The 21,216-nt window shown below is 40.1% G+C and overlaps 1 protein-coding gene across 1 annotated transcript in view; it reads left to right on the top strand.

The window, feature by feature from the left end:
* The window catches only part of CTNNA2 (catenin alpha 2), a 1,049,409-nt gene that overhangs the window by 292,943 nt on the left and 735,250 nt on the right, over positions 1-21,216 (top strand). Inside the window, 1 exon segment of the mRNA XM_036873992.1 lies at positions 6,741-6,944. Within this exon segment, the coding sequence (XP_036729887.1) occupies positions 6,741-6,944 (204 nt within the window).

The following is a 21,216-nucleotide window of genomic DNA, read 5'->3' as shown; positions in this document are numbered from 1 at the left end:
TGTGTCCCAATACATGCCCTTAATCTTTTTTATACAAACATAATCTTGTACTCAGCCCATCTTTATTCTGGGCTCTGAAGGCTTGATAATTGCTCTCCCGCCTTCTCCTTCTACTCCTGCCAAAGCTGACTTCCCTACTTCTGGGGAAAACTTTCTGCAGCCAAACAGGATTACATCACTCCTATGTTTTAAATTCTTGATGACTCTTCATTGTCTGAAGGGGTATTTACAGAGAGAAAGAGTCTTACGGCATAGAAGGCTCTTCAGAACACAGCTGTTGCTCTTTTCACCAACTTTGTCTCCTATTCCTGTTTTTGTCTGTTCAAGTCCTGGGAGAAGCAAATCCCAAGATAGATGGGATTAGATGTGTAAAAAGGAATTGCCTTTGAAGGATAAAGTGGGAAAGAACCAGTAGAAATAGGCCAAGAGAGCTTTTTGACTGCAGTGCAGGTCAAACACCCATGACAGGAGAGCAGGAGAGAGAGGACAGTGTAGGAAGGGCCTGAGCACAGTTCCGAGCAGGTCTCAGCAGGGCCAGTGCAGAGGCAGGGGCAGGATCAGAGATTGCCTGCTGGAGAAGTCCCCACTGGGCAGGAATGGCTCCGTGATTGACGGGCTGCTGGGGTCGAGTATGGCTCCTTGTGAAACTGGTGGATCTACAGTTGTAGCAGGTGGAGACGGTCAGTTACCTATGTTCATGCAGAAGTTTCTCTTTTTTTTATTTTTTTGCATGGCTTACTTTTATTTTTTATTATAAAAAACACATACAAGAGTTTTAAGAAATGATGAATATAAGACAAATCAGGACGACGGTGAGTTATTCAACCCATTTTCTATGTACAAATACTGAAATTCTGAAAGTGGAATATCATCAAATGTGAGACACATTATAGGCTGTCCATATATACATGGCACATGCAGAGACCTGCCCACACTCGGCTGTGTCTGTATGTACACGGCGAGGTACAAACACCCGCAGTGACCTCTATCCTCAGCTCTCCTTTTCCTGATACATAGTTAAATATTTGCAAGGAACTTTAGAGATCTGAAGAAATGCATTAAAGTAAGTTCTAAAGGCTCTCCCTGTTTATTTACTCTGATCAGCTGCACTCTATACCTTGAGAGGAACTCTGTAGCCCACTTCTAGCTAAGACCGTGGAAGAGTCTTCGAGTAGCACTGCTTTGGCCTCCTCATCTTTTCCAGAAGTTTCTCTTAAAGGAAAGCTGCTTGGGGCCCCTTCATGGCACCATACCTGTAACTTCACACTTAACACTTCAGCTTCAATAAACCTCTTTTGATACTCTCCATATACTGTGATATTTTTCACCTCTGTGCATTTGTTACCACTTCCTATTCTGTCTGCATTGCCTCTTCGGGCCCCTGACTTTGCTTGGTCAACTGCTTTTCACTCTTTAAGTCTCAGCTGAGGAGTAATCTCCTCCAGGAAGATCTCTGTGACTACCTCCCACCTCCCAACTGTGCAAATTCCCATCACTCAGCTGTTTCTTAACATTGTCGGTATATTTTCCAAATTACACTTGGTTGTACATATTCTGTTTTTATTTTTACTAGACAGTGAACCTCTTGAAAGAAAGGATTCTTCAGTCTGTGCCCTCAGACACCTACAGTAACTGGCACCCATTTGTTGAATGAATGGCTATACTTTCAACTATCCATGGGAAGGGCAAGTTGACCCAGATGACATAAAAGAAGACAGTATGACAGATTATACTTATACCATTATACTTGGTTTAGGAGAATTTCATGGTTTTTTAAAATAAGAAATAAATTTTTATAATTATGATTTGTTAGACTCATTTCAACCGAATATGGGCAATCTGAAACAGTGGAAGGAACGCTGGGCTTAAAGTGAAAAGCCCTGTGTTCAAATACAGCTGTCCTCATTTCCCAGCTGCACGAACATGGGGAAACATCTCTGGCATCATTTTCCTCTTCAATAAGATGGAGGTAGTAATATCGCAGACACAGAATTTTGGACCTATCAAACCATTTGTAATGCATTCAACTTCTTGCCTTGACAGAGGTCTCTCTGCTGCCTGCTGTGGCATCGGAGCCTGCAACAAGTATAACTCAGTGTCCCAGGATAGTACTGAAATTTTAGATCACATTACTCCCTGTAGAGAGAATGCATGATAGGTGCGATTTAAAAGCAGTTCTCTTGTAACAATTAGATGTGGGGTGAGTACAGGTAAATGTATTATTTTGGGAAGTAGTTTTGAACTATATTGTTCCCTGAATTATTTCAAGTTACAATTTTTATAGAGTTCGACATTGGAAAAAATGGGACATCAATTATGTAGGACAAGAGAGACTGTTATAGCACCAGCTTGATGGCAGAAGAGGATCCTAGCCTCCTTTGCTTGGGGGTGAATTATTGGGGCTGCTCTCTTTATGGTCATGCTTTCCAGTTGCCACTCCATAAACTGTAAGAATGAAAACATTAATTTTTAAAGTAAAGATGTTAATAAAAAAATAAGTTAAGGAAAAAACACAAAGCACAGAATATTACGCTAGTGAAATAAAGGGACTGAGAATAGACAGGATAAAAAGAAATTAAAGTAAGGCTTACTTAAAAAAAAGAAGAAAAAGATAAAGTAAGAAACGTAGCCTCACAATTTTAAAATGAACTAAAATGACAATAGGAGATGAACTAAAAGATCAAAAGGATAAAAAGATTAAATGAGCTTTAAGAATGCAAACGAGAGACTTAGATATTTAAAATGTAAGATCTCAGTGAACTAAAATAAGTCTGTACAATTGGAAACAGCATAAAATCCTCTTGCTGGAGCACACCTTCGTCATAAAGGGAGAGATAGGAAACCTTGGCCTTGCCCTTTCTCTGTTTGGTGCTTGCATGTTACCCATGAAATGTTCCCTCCGTCACCAGGGAGCGAGCTGGATGCTGCTGCCGCTGCTGCTCCCTTTCTGGCCAGTAGAGGGCAGCCTCAGAGAGTCGCGGGCAGGCTGAGCTGATGCTGGGAAATCAGGAGATCTGTTTGCTGATGTGAAATGACCCTGGAGTGTGCCAGCAAAGAGAACCTGCCCAGTTGTTTCTTTTTTTAAGTCGCTCCCAAATATGCAGAAGTAATACTCCTCCTTCACTCCACTTTGGCTTTCGATCTCTGTAGTTTTGCCCAGGATTCACCTCCAGGAGTTTGTTTTTTCCTATCACTTTAGCAACGGTAGATAGTCTTTTCCTCTAGTCCTTAAGCCCCTGGCTTCATTTGGTTCTTTTTTTTTTTTTTTTCTTATCTTTTTCTGATTTTCTGAAGCCTGTGTGAGAGCTCTCCAGTCCTCTGAAAACACACACACATACACACACACAAACAACCCATGTCCCCTCCTGCCAATTTGTCCCCCTCCACCCATTACACACAACCCGAACCCATCCACTCATAGGTAAGCACACACAGGCAATCCACACCCCCACACATGCACACACACACATACACGCATGCACACAGATGCACACGCACGTGCGCAATGCCCTTTACGCCTTTTCTCTCCCCTAAGAGGCTTCTTCCTGCTAGCCGTTCACATCCATCATTGCAGTACTCCCCATCTCCACCACGGATATAGATTGGAATATTGTAAATTTATTGTTTCTTTTCCTGGGAGACTTTTTTTTAAAAGCTTTTCCCCTGTGATCTATAAATAATGAATAATTCCATTAGAAATGTGATGAACAGTGTAACTTTTATGCAGAGTTTTTGAAGCTCAATGTTGCAGTGCGTTTACTTTCATGACAGCCCCGGGCCGTGGCAGGTGGGGAGCTCATTCGGCTGACACTGTAAATTCTCTCTTGCCATGTTTCCCAAAGCGTGTTCCTTAGGTTCTCATAGATAATGCATGCATTTTAAAGGGGACCCCTCTATGCTCAAATAGGTTTGAGGAATGCTGCAGGAAACGGACTTAATGCAGAACGGTTTAATGCAGAACTCCCCAAAGCATTTCATGTGCTAACGTACCCTGGGCCATGCAGCATTTCCAAAACATATCTGGCTAAGGAAACTTATTTTTTCATCAAAACATTACATCTCTAAGCTCAGTGTTCCATGGAAAATAATTTAGGAAATAATGTTATAATGACAATAGTACATTTTCCTTGTTCTACAGGGAAACTGTTTTACAATTGCCTTTATTGGGTTCAAATTTACCTCAGTGTATTTCCATTAAATTGGCATTTCTTTATATTTTTTAGTCCAAAAGTATAATAAAAATCCATCCGAGAGCTGGTATATAACTCTGAAGAGTCTCCTGAAACCTCAAAGCAGAACAAATACTTTTCATTGTTTTATGTTAATATGGGTTCCTATAAAAGAGTGCTTTGAAAATCAGCAATCCTTATAAAGGAAAGTAGTCTAATTATACTTTGATCAGGTATTTCTTTAATTAGAGTATCAGTATTTAATGCATGTTACATGGTAAAAAAATATATATATATTATAAATGAATCATCTGAAAAGCAGTAGAAAGAGAACAAGAAAGAGAGAGAGAATTCAAATGGATCCCACTGGGAAGAGTCCTTGAAGACACAGCTCTAGTACAGATGGCAGGTGGGGCAGGGCACCTGTGGCCCCCTCTCAGGTTTCCTTTGGGAATCTCACTTTTAAGATATACCCTGCAAAGCCATCCACTGTACTGAGTACTCCATGTGATTTTTTGATCCTGTTTGGAAGGTTACTTAGGCACAAGGGACAGGATTTGAGTAATGCTATTCCCAGTTAAGTAAAAATTATCCTTTTCCTAAGATCTAAGAAAGTGCAAATGTGAAGGTAGTCTTTATGCCGAAACCTGCCACAGAATAGCTCATAGGAAGGACCTCACGCATTTGCCCTCTAAACTGAAGAGAGAGCTTCAACCAATGAGTAATTTCCTAGGAAATCCACCATTCCAATGGACCTCAGACGTGGTCTGTGTTTAGTGGGTGCTTTTTTCTTTCGAAGTCACCACCTGCTTCACTCATTCCTTAGGACATCATCATTTTGTGCTGAAGGGATCTCCCTGCTATGGAGATTTGCATTTTAACAACAAGCAGAGAATCAGAGCCACTGATACTTTGAGCACAGCTTTCAGCAAATACCTTAGAACATTTTGGAGAGTTTTAGCAAGCTATTCCCAGAGAGCATGCTCGGACCTATTTTGTAATAATTAAGCAGCTATTTTATATCCTATTGGGAAAAAAATCACACAAGTGTCTTTTATGCTCTTCACCCTATTTTTAGCACTAAGCACTCTAGTAGGCACATAGTAGGTACTCAGCAGATGGCAAGTGGGCAATGGCATGACTACCTACTATCATTTGGTTTCCTTATTATATTTGTAGATATGGTAAATTATGTTTTCTAAATATATATGTGTGTGTGTGTGTATACACACACACACACACACACACATATATGATGAACATCAAAGGAAATAGCAGTGGAATGGCAATCCCATCAAAGGATCCAAGGGTCAGAAGACCATTTACTCCATCCCTACCATGCTGGTTCTTGGACCTCAGAGTGTGCACCTCCAGTGAAGATAAGCAAATCATTCTTGCAGCAGGCCATTCCACTGTGATTAACGTTGTTGGAATGATCTTCCTTGTTTGGAGCAGAAAAGGGGTCCCCAGTGGAAACAAGCAATTGGGCAAAGTCGGCGTTGCCTCTCTATTTCCTGCAGTTAGTTACCATACACTTCATCAGTCTCTCCACTCCCTTGACTTGCTGGAAATACTATTCTCCAGGTTCTGCTCTATGTTTTCGATCTTCCTTTTGATTCTTATCTTTCTGTAAACCTTTGGAAATTGGGATTAACTGGGCCTTCTTTGGTCTGTTCTTGTTCTGTTCACTTTGCTAGTATGCCATTCACTACCTTGTGTCCGCATAGCCCTGATGATTTCCAGATCCTCATACAGGCTGATATATCTGTTGAATTCTGGATGCATATATCTGTACACCTCTGGACATCACTACCTATATGTTTCCAGGATCCTCAGGCTTAGCAGGGGCAAAACTAAGCATAAATGCTCTGTGACACCTTCCCTTTAGGAAACGTCTCTGTTTTCTCCTTAGATATCTAAGCTCTTTCGGAACATGTTAGCACCTTTATCAGGATACTGTCAGTTAATTGTGACAAATCACACACACATACATGCACACACATTATGAATCCTTTTCTAGAATGCTAGTTTTTATACAAAATATATTAGTTCCTAGTGGGAAGTAACCTGTACTGTATATGCCTTTTGGATGCTATTTACTCAAGTTTCAAAAGGCATCCTGCCATGGGACTCTCTGCTTCTCTTGAAGGGGATGCATGCTATGTGTGTACCAGTCCTGTTGATGGTTATGTATTATGGTCTAGTCTGGGGCTGTAAAATCTTTCCATAGCCCCACAAAGCGCTACACTGAAACGTGCTTTCCTCGAAGGCTACAAATTTAAAAAAAATGTCAAGCCAGTGCCACGATCTCGTTTGAAAACCCTTCCACTGAGGAAGCCTTTGCCAAGAACACATTTTTGAAACAAAACATGGTGTTTTCTCTAGATTCAGGACAAAGTATCTCACAGCAAGTTGAGACTTTGTCAAGGCCACTTTAGAATTTATCCAAGTAGCCAGTTTCTTCTCCACGCAGCATCTTGTCCTGGCCTCAGAAATTTCTGGTTTAGAAAACGGGGTGCCGAGGCAGCCGCCTCTTCTCTGCTGATTGTTTTTGCACTGTCCTCCTTTCAGAACAAGATCATCCTGGACCCCATGACGTTCAGCGAGGCCCGGTTCCGGCCGTCGCTAGAGGAGCGCCTGGAGAGTATCATCAGCGGCGCGGCTCTCATGGCCGACTCCTCGTGCACCCGCGACGACCGGCGCGAGCGGATCGTGGCCGAGTGCAACGCCGTGCGCCAGGCGCTCCAGGACCTGCTCAGCGAGTACATGAACAACGTAAGTCCCGGGCTCTCAGGCCCGCGCCGCCCTCGGGGGATTCCGGTGCGCGATCTGGTGGCTCCGAGGAAAGCAGGCACAGCTTGGAAAGAGGACAGGTGATCCCCTAAGAGAGTCGGTCAGGGGAAACCCAAGAGCCGCTTTGGGAGAGTCCTGTCTTGATTTCGTGTCGGAATGCATTGGTAGCAGGGAAGAGATTGGTGGCAGAGGTTTCATAGGAAAACTTTGGCTTTTTACTTGAGTGATGTCTGGGTCGTTTTAGTGGCTGGCCTTTGATTTAGGTAAGATTTCAGTCGGCAAAAGTAGATGGTGGATGGAAATAACTGAGGACCCACTGAAGTCCTCTACACAGAGCAATTTCAGAGCTAAGGACAGCTGTAGATGGCGAATCTTCATCCCGACGAGGCATTAGGAATTATAATAGATTTTCAAAAGTTTGGACAGAGTTGGTTAAGGTGGAAACTTCTAACTGCAGTAAAACCTGGGGAAACTTTATTGATTCACTGTGCATTTAGAAACTGGAGAATGTCTCCAAGTTTTCAAATGGGTATTAGTAATATCTAGTGATATGGCAGCACAGACACCAGCTGTTCTCTCCTACAGGTATAAAATGTGATACTTCTTGTGTACCTGAAAACTAGATGAAGGAGATGAGGCCATATTCTTTGTTTTGAAAGGCACTGAATTATGTTTGTACTGATTTGCTGTATTCATTCAGCAGAGGTGATGTTGTTGATGCTGAGGGCTTGCACCCGTGAATGATCTGAGTTCCTCCTGTCCTGGACTCCTGGGTTTGAGAGAATTCAGCATAAAGTGGGAAAATGTAGTGAGGTCTTGACATTACATGTGGAAGGAATGCCCTGTGTAGTTGTCAGGTAGGGAATGGGGACTCTGAAAGTCTGCTCCCAGCTTTTGAAGCCCACCCTGGGTCCTGCTGGAACACCCTGAGGCAAAGCTGAGACAGAGCAGGCAACCCATGTCCTTCCCTCCAGCCTGATTTCTTCTTACCACTCCCATCCCTAACTGACATGTGGGTCCTCAGGTCAAGCCAGGAGTCAGCAGTGTCAGGCACAGAGCTGCTCCTGCCACACCCTCCAGAGAACTTTGATCTAGAAAACAAAAAGATGTAGAATGCCCTACTAAAAGCCCAAATCTGTTTCCTTTCCATACACCTTCAGATTCTTTGATTTTGCAAGATTTGCCCATTTTCAGCACACAAAGAATAAGGTCTGGATGTCTCACGTGGTATTCATCTGCTTATGAGGACTTCTCTATAGGATCTGGATGGCCAACACTTTCTGTGATTTTGGTCTACGGGTGCTACGCAGGGTACGGCTAGAAATGTCGATCCCCAGTGCCTTCCATCCTGTGTAAATCTTTGTGAATAATGGATTTAACAAAAAAAGAGGGCTTATAAAATCTGGGATTCTGTTTGTTTGTTTTTAACAGAATGGCAACAGGCTAATGATTTATATGTGGAACTTGATTTTATATGAAGGCATGCTGGTATTTCTAGCAGTGAAGAATTACTGCCAAAGAAGGAAGTAGAAACTGTGGAGATCAGAGTGATGGTTAAGATCTCAATATAAATAAATCAGAAAAAGAAGTATGTTCCTGTGTTCTTTTAATCACAGAATGTGATTAAAGAAGAATTGATCGAGATGTGACATGTAATTTTTAGTTTGTTGTCAAGTAGAAGTTTTTCTTTCAGTATAAACTCATACAGATCATCAGAGCTGATGGATTTCTGTGTTTTATTGACTCCAGGTGCTTGTTTTTCTGTTCACAACCTTGTGATGCAGGAATGTTTTGTATTTTTATTGGAAATTTGGCTTCTACTTTGACACAGTTACAGATAATACGTAGGTTGGTATAGTGCTTAAATTTTAAAGTGTGAAATTTCTGTTCACTTTGAACCACCAGGATCAAAGGCTGAAATAAAACACCTCCTACTGACTTTTTTATAAAGTGTATAAAATTTACTTGGACTTCACACTTCTTTGGTGATTTCAAGGTAGAATTGGATGCAACTAGACCAGCTCCATAATCCCTGTCTAGTGCACTCATTTCTACTGCCACAATATCAATTTATATTTATTTTGATATAGCATCTGTGCCTTACTAAAAAGTCTGTTGTAGTTAACAGCAACCAAAAAATTAGTCAATTGTGACTAGGCTGTTATAAGATATTTCTTTTTCAATTTTGTAAGCTCTGGACATGAAGGTTTTATCAAGTTATCACTCTGCAGATTTTCATATTAATGTGCTAGGCAATATCATTAGGATAAAGAAATAATTAGATTGAGAAGAAAAGATTTTGAAATTGGCATAACTGACACTTCTGATGAGATTGGGTGCATTCAGAGTGGTATGGCCGTAGACAAAACTGACATTTCTGGATTCTAAAAATCACCAGATCAGTTCCTGATGAAGATTCAACTTTTCATGCTCACTTGTAGGTGAAGCTGTTCTAAAATTATACACATCAATGCCAAGTGATATGAAATGGAGGAAGATGGACATTGGGGAAAAGAGCTGTAAACTAAATGATTAGAAGAAAGTTGTCTGCATGGGGCATGAGCCATGTTTTAGCCACATGGATACACTGAGCTCAGTAGGGTGTCAGTTGTTTGTTGGATATTTCCACAAAGGTATATTCAAATTAATGAATGTGCGTGTGATTTGAAGATTTAACAAAGTCACGCATGTAAAAGAAACTGTGGTTTGAGGAAAAAGGGCTGAGTGAGCAGATGCATGTGGCAAAATGTATGATCCCAGAATGTGACAGTGTTAGAAAAGATGGTTGGAATGGTTTTGGAAAAGCCTTCGGTGGCCTTAATTATTTTTTATCAAGTTAATGATGTAATCCAGAGAAGATTCTTAAAAATAATCCTCCTTTAAATCGAACATCATTATTGTACATATGCGGAGACTAATGGGTAGAGAGAGACTCTTTTTCAAAAGGATGTGTGACCTTTGGATTAGTGCCATCAGAGTGGTTTTTGCAGTATTATGCTGAGTACTATAAATAGATCCAAATTATAATGAAGACATAAACGTGTATCTGGAACTTATAATTTTATACAGCTTTCTTTCACTGGCAGTACAACTACCTTTCCATCAAAAAAGAAAAAAAAAAAATCTTAAAAGTGGCCCCATGATAGGAAACAAGTAAACATGGTATTTTATTGGTAAACATTTTGTGATGGATTTGAATTTAGAATATTGTATTTATTTAATGGATATGTATTGTGTGCCTGCCTACTTTGTGCCTGACACTGTTCTAGGATTCTGGGGATATAGAAGGGAAAAAAATAGACAAAATGCTCTGCTCTCCTGGAGCTTACACTCTAGGTTGGGGAGACAGACAATCAATCAATCAATAATTTGAGTAAGAGTTATCTCAGATGGTAATAAGTGAAACAGGGAAATATAAAACCTGTGAGACAGCAGCATGGAGTGTAGCTGTAAGGATGACCTGGAAAAGGTTCACTGAGAAGATGACACTTGGTTAAAGATCTTTCAGAGATGAGGGAGCAGAGAGCACTTGAGGTGGAAGGAACGGCAAGGTCTAGTGCTCCTTGACCTTGTGTGAGGAGGTGCCTGAGCTCTTGAGGAACCTTCTTAGGGAGGCTCACGGACTGTTCCAAGTGAGTGGAAGGTAGCAGGTGATGGGGTCTGCAAGGAGACAAGGTGTCAGACTATGTAGGGCCTTGTGCACCGTTATTCAGAATTACACTTTTACCTTAATGAAATGGGAGGCCATTGGAGAGTGTTGGGCAGAAAATGACATACTTTAGGTATTGAGGACAGGTCATAGGAGTTCAAAAGGTAAAAAAAAAACAAAAACAGGAGGACAGAGGAGGAGCCCCTGGAGTAATTCACGAAAGGATGGTGGCTTGTGCCAAGAGTAGCAGTAGTGTAAAGTGCTCAAAATCTGACTATTTATGAACATAGAATGGACATTGGGCAGTGTGAATGGCAGCTGCAGCTGCATCAGCCGCCCTAATACGGTATCTTCAGTTTTGATATCTTCGTTTTGTTTTGTTTGCACAGAAAATTCTGATTTACTCAGATGTAGTAACACTTTGTAAACAGCTCACTTTGCAATGCCTGGATACTCTGTTAGACAGATTACATTTGAAAAGGGAGTTCAATAGAAAAATTTTGTTTCAAAAATACCCAAGTATGGTTCACATTCCTATAAATATAAAAGACTAAAAAGATATAATGCTTATTCTAAGTACTAAAACTAAATGCTGAACAATACGGAGATGTGTTAAACCATTACTACCTTGGACACAATTCACTGTGAGGCTTTGGTGAGGAAATGTGATGAGCAGATAGGCCTGGACCTTGTGCGTTTTGGTGCTGAACTGCCTGGTTCAGTTTCATAGGCAAAAACACTCTGTGTGGCTCTAAATTTTTCTTTAAAGAGTAATGCACAGCTACAATTTTCTTAAACAGTTGCACAGTTAAAGCACAATGATGGCAGAGACTCGGGTGGCATAAAGGAATGATTTTCTGGTCTCATCTGTGTTAAAGTGTGGCAGGTTATTTTTTAATTTTATTTTTATGAATAATTAAAATTATATATTTTTACAAAATATTTGAATCTAACTTTTTTTCAAACCTCTTGAAGCATCTAAGTGAATCCCTGGGGACAGTGTGTAAACCACTAATGTAATGCATGCATTAAAAGCACATGGGGACAAATTGATGTGGGAACATACATACATATTACAAGTGCCTGAAGGGTCATTGTGATAGCCTTTGCTTTAGGGCGGAATTTAATTTAAAGGGTGTTCCTGATGGAACCTATTTGTGAGGGGTTAAGGTCTGAAATTAGATCTCAAAAGGTCATTTCCAGCCTGGTTTGGGGCCCATACCCCACCAAGGCTCCAGCATACAAAATTACAGGAGGAACATGTAGAGTGATATCCAGGGCCTGGGGAGCTCTGAAAAGAGTGGGCTTCACACTGTTGGTTTTTTTTTTTTTTTTTTTTTTTTTTTTTTAAATGGTGCAAAAGAAATATATGTTCATTGTAAAGGGTGAAAAACAAAGAAAAAGTTTATTCACAATCTCACTCCCTAAAGATAATCATCTTTGATAATTTTGTACATGTCTTTGCAATGTTTGTAAACTTCTATGAGTGATATATTTATACACACACAGAGACACACATAAGTTATGCCTGGAGTTGTAAAAAATGGACTCATTTTAAATGATGACTTGTAATCTATTTTCTTTACTTAATATATTGTGAATATGTTACCGTATCAATAAACATTCTCAAACCTTATGTTGACTGTCTGAATAGCATTTTATTATATAAATATGCAATAATTCATTTAGAAGCAATTCATTTTGAGAGTATTTTTATATAGCATATTGGAAAAGATAAGTAGGCAAGATTTCTGGGGCTGGCAGTAGAGAAGAGTGATTGCGATCCCAAGCAAGACTGAGGAACAGAGTGAGAAGGTGGGGAGAACACAGCTTCCCAGTTTCTGTGCTTAAGGGGCTCCCTGAAAATTTTGTGCAATGAATGTTTTGTAAGTAAAGAAAATTTAAATGCCTCTGAGGTTCTATTTAAAATTGTCTTAAGTATATTTTTTCTGTACTTTATCGATTTTCTGTATAAATTTGATTTTCATTTATCAGAATTTCTGTAAGTTGGCTATGTGTAGTACTGCCAAGAGGGCCTCAGAACATCTAGAGGACAAGTTCAATGGTTATATTTGACCCAGATCCCAGAGAAGACATTGAAAGCTTCTGAAGGGAGGGTCATCAGAAAGATAACTTTGTCATAGAAATTGTTATAATATTGAATTTCTCCAAATGGGAAGGCAGGAGAAAGATGGAGTAGTTGTTATCACATAAGAATAAGAGTAATTGTTGATTAAACATAAAATTTGTTTTCAGTGTTATCTAGGCCTTCTCATTTCTCTCCCTCCTGTAATCATGTAAAAGAGGGGATGAAACTCACAAAAACCACTTTGGCCAATTCTGAGTTTTTCTACTAAAAGGTTTGGCTTAAAATAGAGTAGAAAGTAACGTTTAAAAATGCTTGTGGGTCGTTTATGACCTAATGTTGCCCATACCCTCCCCCCACCCCATAACGGCCCTCCATTTTAAGGGGTATCTTAATGGGATTGGTTGCATCATTCAAGGGAAAGTGTCCTAATATCCCAAATTTGGTACCTATGGTGAGAAGGTTTTCCTTGCCTTTTCCTTATTTGAAACTTTTCTTTTCCCCCTTTCTAATCTCTGCCTTCAAATATGTTCAGTGACCATATCTCTATTAATTTTGAGGTTGAAATTCATCTGTGCAATTATGCTTTTCATGTAAAATGCTTGCTTCCATGAAGAGACAGTTTTAAAATTCCTTTTGAGTTGGAGGTTCTGGCTCAGATATTGAAAGGTACAATTAGTTTACCAGTCTGTTCTCTGATGTCTAAAACTATCCTTTGAATCTACTCTTCCAGTGGAATATGGTTGGGGTGGGAAGTCATCTGGATAGTGCATGAGGCCTCCATCCTTGAATTAGGGCATTTGCAATCCTATTTGCCTCTGTTTCCAGGCAGTTTTCAGTGTGACTCCTAGAGGTACCCTGAGACTAGAACAGGATCTTCCAAATTTTTAATCTTTTCCTTTCCTTCTGTCTTCTTATATTAATATTGTATTCCTTTGCTGTAGTGGGATCTCAAAAAGCCAAGGGAGTGTCGTGGGGGGCATGCAGGTGGAAGTCACTCAGGCACAGGTGGTGGGAGAACGTCCAGCTATGCTGGTGAGACATGTTCCTTGGAAGGAAATAATGCAGGTGAGAGTGTAAGAGATCTTGTGCCAGAACCAAGCATCCTACAGAGCATGAGAATGTTCCGAGAGGCTTCAGGAGGAGATCCAGACTGGCAGGTGGTTGGTTGATACTAGAGTGATCTGGGCACAGTCCCACAGTAGCTATGGAGCACAGGTGTAGGTAACATCCATTCCCTGTGGGGACATGGCAGGTCTCTTTGGTCTCAAAGGACCCCAGGTGTAGGAATTTATTCCAGTGGGCATTTAGGCCCTTTGAAAAGTACAGCATGCCATACACATGTTTGCTATTACTTATCATCAGCTCATGACATACAGTTAAATGACTCACAGGATCCCAGGACAGATGAGTCTAACCAGACTTGTTTTACTTGGATCATCAAGGTCAATTCACAGTGCGGTCTCACACACTATCTCCTTGGCCAGGAAAAGTACTTCCTACGTGAAACCCTCCTTTGTTCCCCACTGTGGATAGTTTAGCAGACAGGTAGCCTTACAGACAGGTAGTCTTACCAGCAAAATGGGGCTCCCAGTCTAGTTCTATAATGAATTAAGTCTGAGCAATGGAAATCATAACTCCAGGAGCTCACTGGTGACTTCTTTATGGAGGAAAAGCTGTTCTGAGCAATCATTCTCTCTCCCTCTCTCTCTTCTCCCCTTCCCTCTCTTTCTTCTTCCCTCCCTCCCTTTTCTTCTCTCTACCACCTTTGTGCCTGGTAGAATTTCTTAAAATTCTTTTCAGTGCATGGAAGAACTCACAAGAATGTAAGGGAGTTACTTAGACTAAAGAAATGACAAGAAAACAATAGACTAGAGATAGGTCTGCAGATTCCTCCTGGCCTAGACTTTGTTTTTAAATGATACAATATGTAAAGAACAGGAGGCAAAGTCTGAGACCCAGCTGGATGGCCAGGCAGATTAGGGACCTCAGTGTAAAGCCTGGATTCTCAGATGGTGTCACTACGAGGGCATGAGCTAAGAAAATAAAACTTCCACGCAGAGAGAAGCAATGGAAATACATGCTGTCTTGGCTTTTAAAAAGCAGGAGAAAAGAATCTCTCCTCTGCCACCAAGAATTTCTAACCACGATCTCAAAATCACTCAGTTTTGGGCTCAGAATCTATATTTGAGGGTGACCTAAAGTTTATTCAATATTTCATTTGAAGTCATTCTAGGTGGTGGGTTGCTAGGTACCTGGCAGAAGCAAAGACCAATCTTCTCTAGAGGAATACACTTTAAACACAGGCCTCAAAGAATTTCCACAGATAAAGTTACAAGGAGCAGAAATTAGCATTCTAGAATCACTGAAAGCAAAATGAAACAGGCCACTATGATTGACAGTTGGCACAAACAACCAATTGTAAACCAGAACTACAAGGGCTGAAGATATGCAATTATTAGACACAGGTTATAAATTACCTTTAAAGAAATTAGAACATTGTAAATGTGATCATGAAACAAGAGAATGGACTGAGCAGCCTTGGAAGGCAGGGTTGGGGGTTGTGTGGTGGAGGAACACGGGCTTATCTGAAGGGCTGGGACAGCAGGTTCCTTGTTGCCAACAGCCTGGGATAATGAAGAAAGAGACACGGTCATTGAGAGTGTCCAGAGTGGTGCTGCTGGTAACTTCTGGAGCAAGAGCTGGTTATCTCTTGCAGCAACACCTTGGGTAGATATTAATCACCTTATCTACAGTGGATTTCTGTATGGAACTCTTTTTGGTGACAGAAAGAATAGAAAATCTAAAATGAAACAGGAGATGAAAACAAAAATCCATTTTAACAGCAAAATTAAGTCCCATTCTTAGAATTCTAGCTAGCTTCTTTCCTTATCAAACATACCCCTTCACTGAGTCCTTGAAAGTTGGTTCTGAATCTTACAAGATCAATCAATATGATGAGGAAGAGCAAGTAACATTATGAGAAAGGAAGGGGCTGTCTCTGACTCCATCAGTGAGTAGAGATGGCTGACAGAGTTGACTGCTGGGTCGTCAGATTTGGCCGTCCCACTTAAGACAGCCTGGACAGCACAATCCATCAATTGATCTTCTTGGGAGAGACTTTTGAGTATTTCAAGGAAAACCTCACAAAACTGTCAGGGAGAGCAGCAGGCTGTACACCACCACCAAGCCCATGAACCTGGATAAACCTTTCCTTTGTGTTTCCAAAGGATGTGGGAAGACTTCCAAAGATAAGCTCCCAAGGGCCTCCTTGCTTGGGCCTAATGCTGCTGTGAGACCACCCTGAAAAGTTTCTCTTGATTCATTTAGGAAATTGTGACACTGTAAGAACTGTCTCACTGGTGGTGACGCGTCCCTGTGCTTCAGACCCACCAGGCTCTTTGCTGCTTTGGCAGCTTTGTACTTACCATCCCTCTGGAATGTTCTTCCTTCAACTTTATATGGATGGCCCTTCTTTCAAATTTCAGTTCGATTATGTTGTTCTTAGTCATCTCAGTATATTAATTTCTGTTATAGCATCTGCCAGCCTCTGAAATTACAGCAGCTCTTTGTGCTGTTATTGTCTGCTCCACTGGAATTTAAGCTCCCATGAGAGGGATGTTGTCTTATTCACAATCCCCAGGATCTAGAGAATCTAGCCTGGAATAGTAAATACATATTTTTAGAATGAATAAATGACTTCTCTCTCATCCTCTTCTTTTGATAATCATAATCACAGTCATAATTATCATCATCAGAAGAAAAAGAATAAGAAGAAGGAGGAGGGGGGTGGGACAGAGAAGGAAAAGCAGCAGAGGCATTAGTGACATAACGCATAGATTTTGAGTCTTTTGAATCCCATGTTTTGGAACATAATGATTCACCTGTTTTCTCTGCTTTATCTACCTCGATAAACCTATAAGTAAATTAGCTAAAGTTAACTATTCTTGGCTTCTTCATGACTCACTTTGAGGTGCCCAGACATCTCCCTACAGTTAAAGCTATAGTTAAGGCCCCCATCAATTCTTTCTAGAAAGGCCTAAAATGATCCTGTGACTATCAGTAGGGAAAAAAGTGATATGAAGCATGCCGTTTGCTTTTCAGTTCAAAGAGCTCCACCAAACAGCTCACTCTTAATTCCTCCATTTTAAGTGTGTCCTCCAGGGTGACCTGTCTGGGCTTAAGTTCTTGGGGATGTATGTTAAGGGCTGGGAGGAGCTGGGCCATTTTTAGGTCTGCAGAATTCTGCAGGCTGGACTAGGAACTTCGGAAATTACTTAACTCATCCCTGCCTAGAAGGCACAAAGAGTTTGTATATGTACCTAAGAGATAAATCAACAGAAGAAAAGCATCATAATTCACCTGTTGAAAATTAGACACTCTCTTTCCAGAGGCCCAGCCCAGACTACAGAATCACAGTTTTCTGCAGAGTGGGTTGATAATATCTGCATTTAGCAAGTACCCCAAGTGATTTCTATGAACAGACAAGTTAGGGAACCCTTGATGTAATAAGTTCAAGAGTCAGTTTAATACAGAATGGGTTTAAAATGGGTTTTCTTTTTGTGAATGAGGATAAATACTTTTGTAAGAAAGGAGCAAGTGAAATATCTCCTGGGAAATCTTATTGAGCTGTATATTACTCAGCCTGGGCATTCAGGATTTCAGAGGAGACTTGTGAAGCTGTATGGCTAATCTTCTTTGAATTCCTTAGAAATAGGCAAAGCTAAGCCAGCCTCTCACCTGTGAGCTATTAATTGAAGGGTAGCTTTTTTTTTTTTTTTTTCCCAAAGCGCACCTCCCTCAAACACACCTCTTCCAATACATTACTCTGCCATCTGTAAAAAGATAATTTATCATCCTTGTGGAAGGACTCTGCTCTCAGTAAGTGCCAGAACTAAAATATACAGTTTCACAGATTACTCAAAATCCTTTTTCTTAACAACAGCTTAATTGCTGACTTCAGTTTCTAGTAACTCTGTAGGTTGGGTCACAGCTAACAGATTTACAGCATTAACCCCAAGCTTTGCCTTTGCCAGTTCACACGTTGAATTGGGCTTTTGCTCTGGGTCCTTTTGGGGACTATTCTAGGGTACTGTTTCCACGAGGAAGCCACATTTTGCCTGACTGTCCTATGGATTCTTAGATCTATCTACATATCAGAACCACATAGGGAGATTTTGAAAAACGCATGTTCCAGGGCCCTACCAGTTCTAAAACAGCAGAATCTTCAGGGATGGAGCTTGAGATTCTGTATTTTAGCAAGTCTTCCAAGGGATTCTCATTCCTCCAGCCTTTGTTACCAGCCTTGGATTAGTCCAGCATGGCAGAATCACCCAGCTTAATCAGTATCACATTCAGAGAGAGGTACCATATTTTCCTCTTCCTTGGTTTTCTCAATAATGTTTTCAAAGTGTTATTTATCATTATTAATCTTCACCCCCCAAATCCTCTTCCTCCACCCCCGCCTTGGAACCAGTGCACACATTTGCAGACATTTGCATTTCCTTTCCCTTTTCCCCCTAATGTGCCTCAAGAACAACATTGGTATGTTATGTGAATTTCATCTCAATACAAAGAAGAAGAAGACAATATTGGCCTTTTTTTATTCAATGTGCATACTTGGGGGTTAGGAGGAATCAGTTAAGTGTCCTGCCATCTGGTGGCTGATTTCACACTTTTGATCCCTGCAAAACAGACACACAAATCTTTGGGGAAAGGGGTTTTTTTCTCTGTATCTGTGAGACATTTGCAAATAATAACAATTCTCCAAACTTCATCTTATCTTATATATTGCATCTTTTTTCATCATTGGCCTAATTTTATGCTTGTTATTTTTCCTGCTTGCTCTCTATCCCTACTCTTTAATTTTTCTTCTAGCATTTGTAAAACCTATAAAATCGCATCCTTCCTTGCTTTTTTTTTTTTTAGAATTGTCAAAGGATCCCCATCCATTTTCTTAAAGCCCCTGTTTTCTGATTTCAGGCCATTAAGATGAAAATGAGCAACAAGATATCTGCAAAAAATCAAATGGTTAAGGACATTTTCAAGGTAATGTAAATAGAACTGAAATTGGAATTCAGGTCTTCTGGTTTCTTTATGGCCATTCTTTGATCCTTTTCATTACTTCATGTTTTATATTGGATTTTTGATATTCTCCTTTTCTCCATTTAAAGCCCTGTACCATGCATGACTCATCTTTCCCCTAACATTCTTTTTGATTTCTCAGGGTTAGTTGGACAGTAGACTCCAAACAAATCTTCCTTTTCCAAGCATCTATAGATCATACCAGAACCCTGTCAGAACCCCAGATAAAAAGCAGACAAGAGCAGCCTTGTGGGACAGCCACCAGAATTCCTTCTGAAGGAACAAAAAGGAGCCTTTGTTGGCAGGAATAAGGTGTTAAGGGAGCAGACAATTGAATCTGATTTTTTGTCAACAGTGTAGCTTCTCCTGGCTTCAGTCTCTAGGTAGAGATTGTGTACCTTGTAGGAGACAACAGTAGAGGCAACAACCAGATGAGCCAGCATTGGCATGTGCATTTGCCCATAACTGCCCACCAATGTGGTGGTTCTGTTCTTGATTAACCATGTCTGTCCTAAGACCTGCCTTTTACCTTTTACCTTTTTCTGAAAATAAACTTCTGGTTGCCTGCAGCTTGGATTAGGAGAGAGGATCTAAGGGTCTAACTGCTTTTTAAGTGAATTCAAGCAATCGTTTTGCTTTTAACCTCACCATTTTCCCTCCTTTCCTCCAAAAGAAGCTGAAGCCTCAAATATCTGTCATTTTTGAGGGTTTTGCAGCATGAATTGGGTTGTTCTGAGCTTTCCCCCGTTGTTGGCTTGAAATTCAGCTTTCACAGACCTGCTAAATGAGTTAGGACACTTGCCTCTCAGAATATTGCTGCGGCCATTTTCTCCTATTTTCTTTGCCCTTCGGATTGAGACCTTTAAAAGAAAATTGCTCTATGGTCATTGTGATGGGTTTTCAGAAAAGATCAGTGATAAATGTATGTATTACATCTGCCATCTCAGCCATATCTTACTTTTATTTTAAGGAAGATTACAGGTTCCTTCCATACTTATGTCCAGAGTCCATGTTGTTTTGCACCCTAACTTGACCAAGGAGATGAATGGAGCTAAGATGGTCAAAGCACATTTTCAAAGTGAGCTGAGAGTTTTGGATAAAAGTAGAGGTGAGACATAATGTTTGGAATAAAGCTTAGATGGGAAATCTATTTCATCCAGACACTCTGCTATATTTCAGTGTCATACTGTTCCTAACAAAAACATTATAGATATTGGTTCCAATTTAGACCTTGAAGAAAATGTGCTTGTGAATACCTATCTTTGGAGTTTATGTAGGGCAATTATAGAAGCAGAGCATTTATCACATGATGATGAAGAATCCTTCAGAAATTTTCATTGTTTTTATGTCTACTTGATGATATATTCTTCTTAGTTATTGACTGATAGCAGTTGCACAGATGATACCATAATATGATCCACAGCATTGTGTTAAGGGAGAATTAAGACCAATGTTAGTATCTCAGTCATTTTCTTAGAATTGATTAATTTTAAGTGACTCTTTCAAAATATTGAGAGTCACCAACTTTATTCACTGAAGCATCTTTGTAAATGGAGTATTCTCGTAAATCCCTTTGCTTTCTAAAAGTTACTTAAGTCATTTAAGTTTATCTTTTGTATTATTAGCTTTTCCCCCTTTGATGCTATTTTATACATGACTCTGGCACATACGTTTTCATATCCTTAGAGCTTTTATTACTCATATGGCTTAATGATTCAGTTTATAAACAGCCACACTGATATTTTTGTCAACTCATATTGTTGTATAAAATCCATATCCAGCTGTTAAAGACCATGGTAAGAGAAAGAAACGTGGGGTATTTAACATTCCAGACAGACATTGGAGTTCTTGTGGTATATCCCTAATATACTGTGATTATTAGCATGACACCTGATTAAATTTTCCCTGCAGGATAAATACACCCATCAAATGATTCTCACTAAACCAAAGATTATTGACTAGCAAATCATATGTAGTCTGACATGTGTCTATATCTTTAAAGAGTAAGAAAAACCAAAAACTACTTAGTTAGTTTATTAGTTTTGAGACTGCATTTCCTGGAGCCCTAGATGGTTCAGGGACCCCAGGAGCGGATGTGCTAAGAATGAGCGTGACTTAGTTACCTCCACTCTGCCTGGTCCCATACTTACTTCTTCCTGAGAAGCCCTGATTCTAATAGAATTCAATATTTGGTTTTCATATAAAATTTAATTTGGAAAAAACCCAGATCTCATTGGTAAGACAGATTTTGAAAAATAATGAGACCTTTGTCTGAAGTAACCAGATAATTGACAGGAAAGTTAATTGTAAAGCATGAATTATTTAGGTATCTGGCCAATCTGTGATTATACTTATAGATCTGAAAATTATGATAAATAGAGAAGCCCAGCTCTTAGCAGATTGGCAGGCATGAACTGAAATATCCAGATGAATAC

Source organism: Balaenoptera musculus, chromosome 13, assembly GCF_009873245.2.
Source record: "Balaenoptera musculus isolate JJ_BM4_2016_0621 chromosome 13, mBalMus1.pri.v3, whole genome shotgun sequence".
NCBI classification, from domain to species: domain Eukaryota; kingdom Metazoa; phylum Chordata; class Mammalia; order Artiodactyla; family Balaenopteridae; genus Balaenoptera; species Balaenoptera musculus.
Note: the sequence above shows the minus strand (reverse complement) of the source record. Positions and strands in the feature narration are given on the sequence as shown.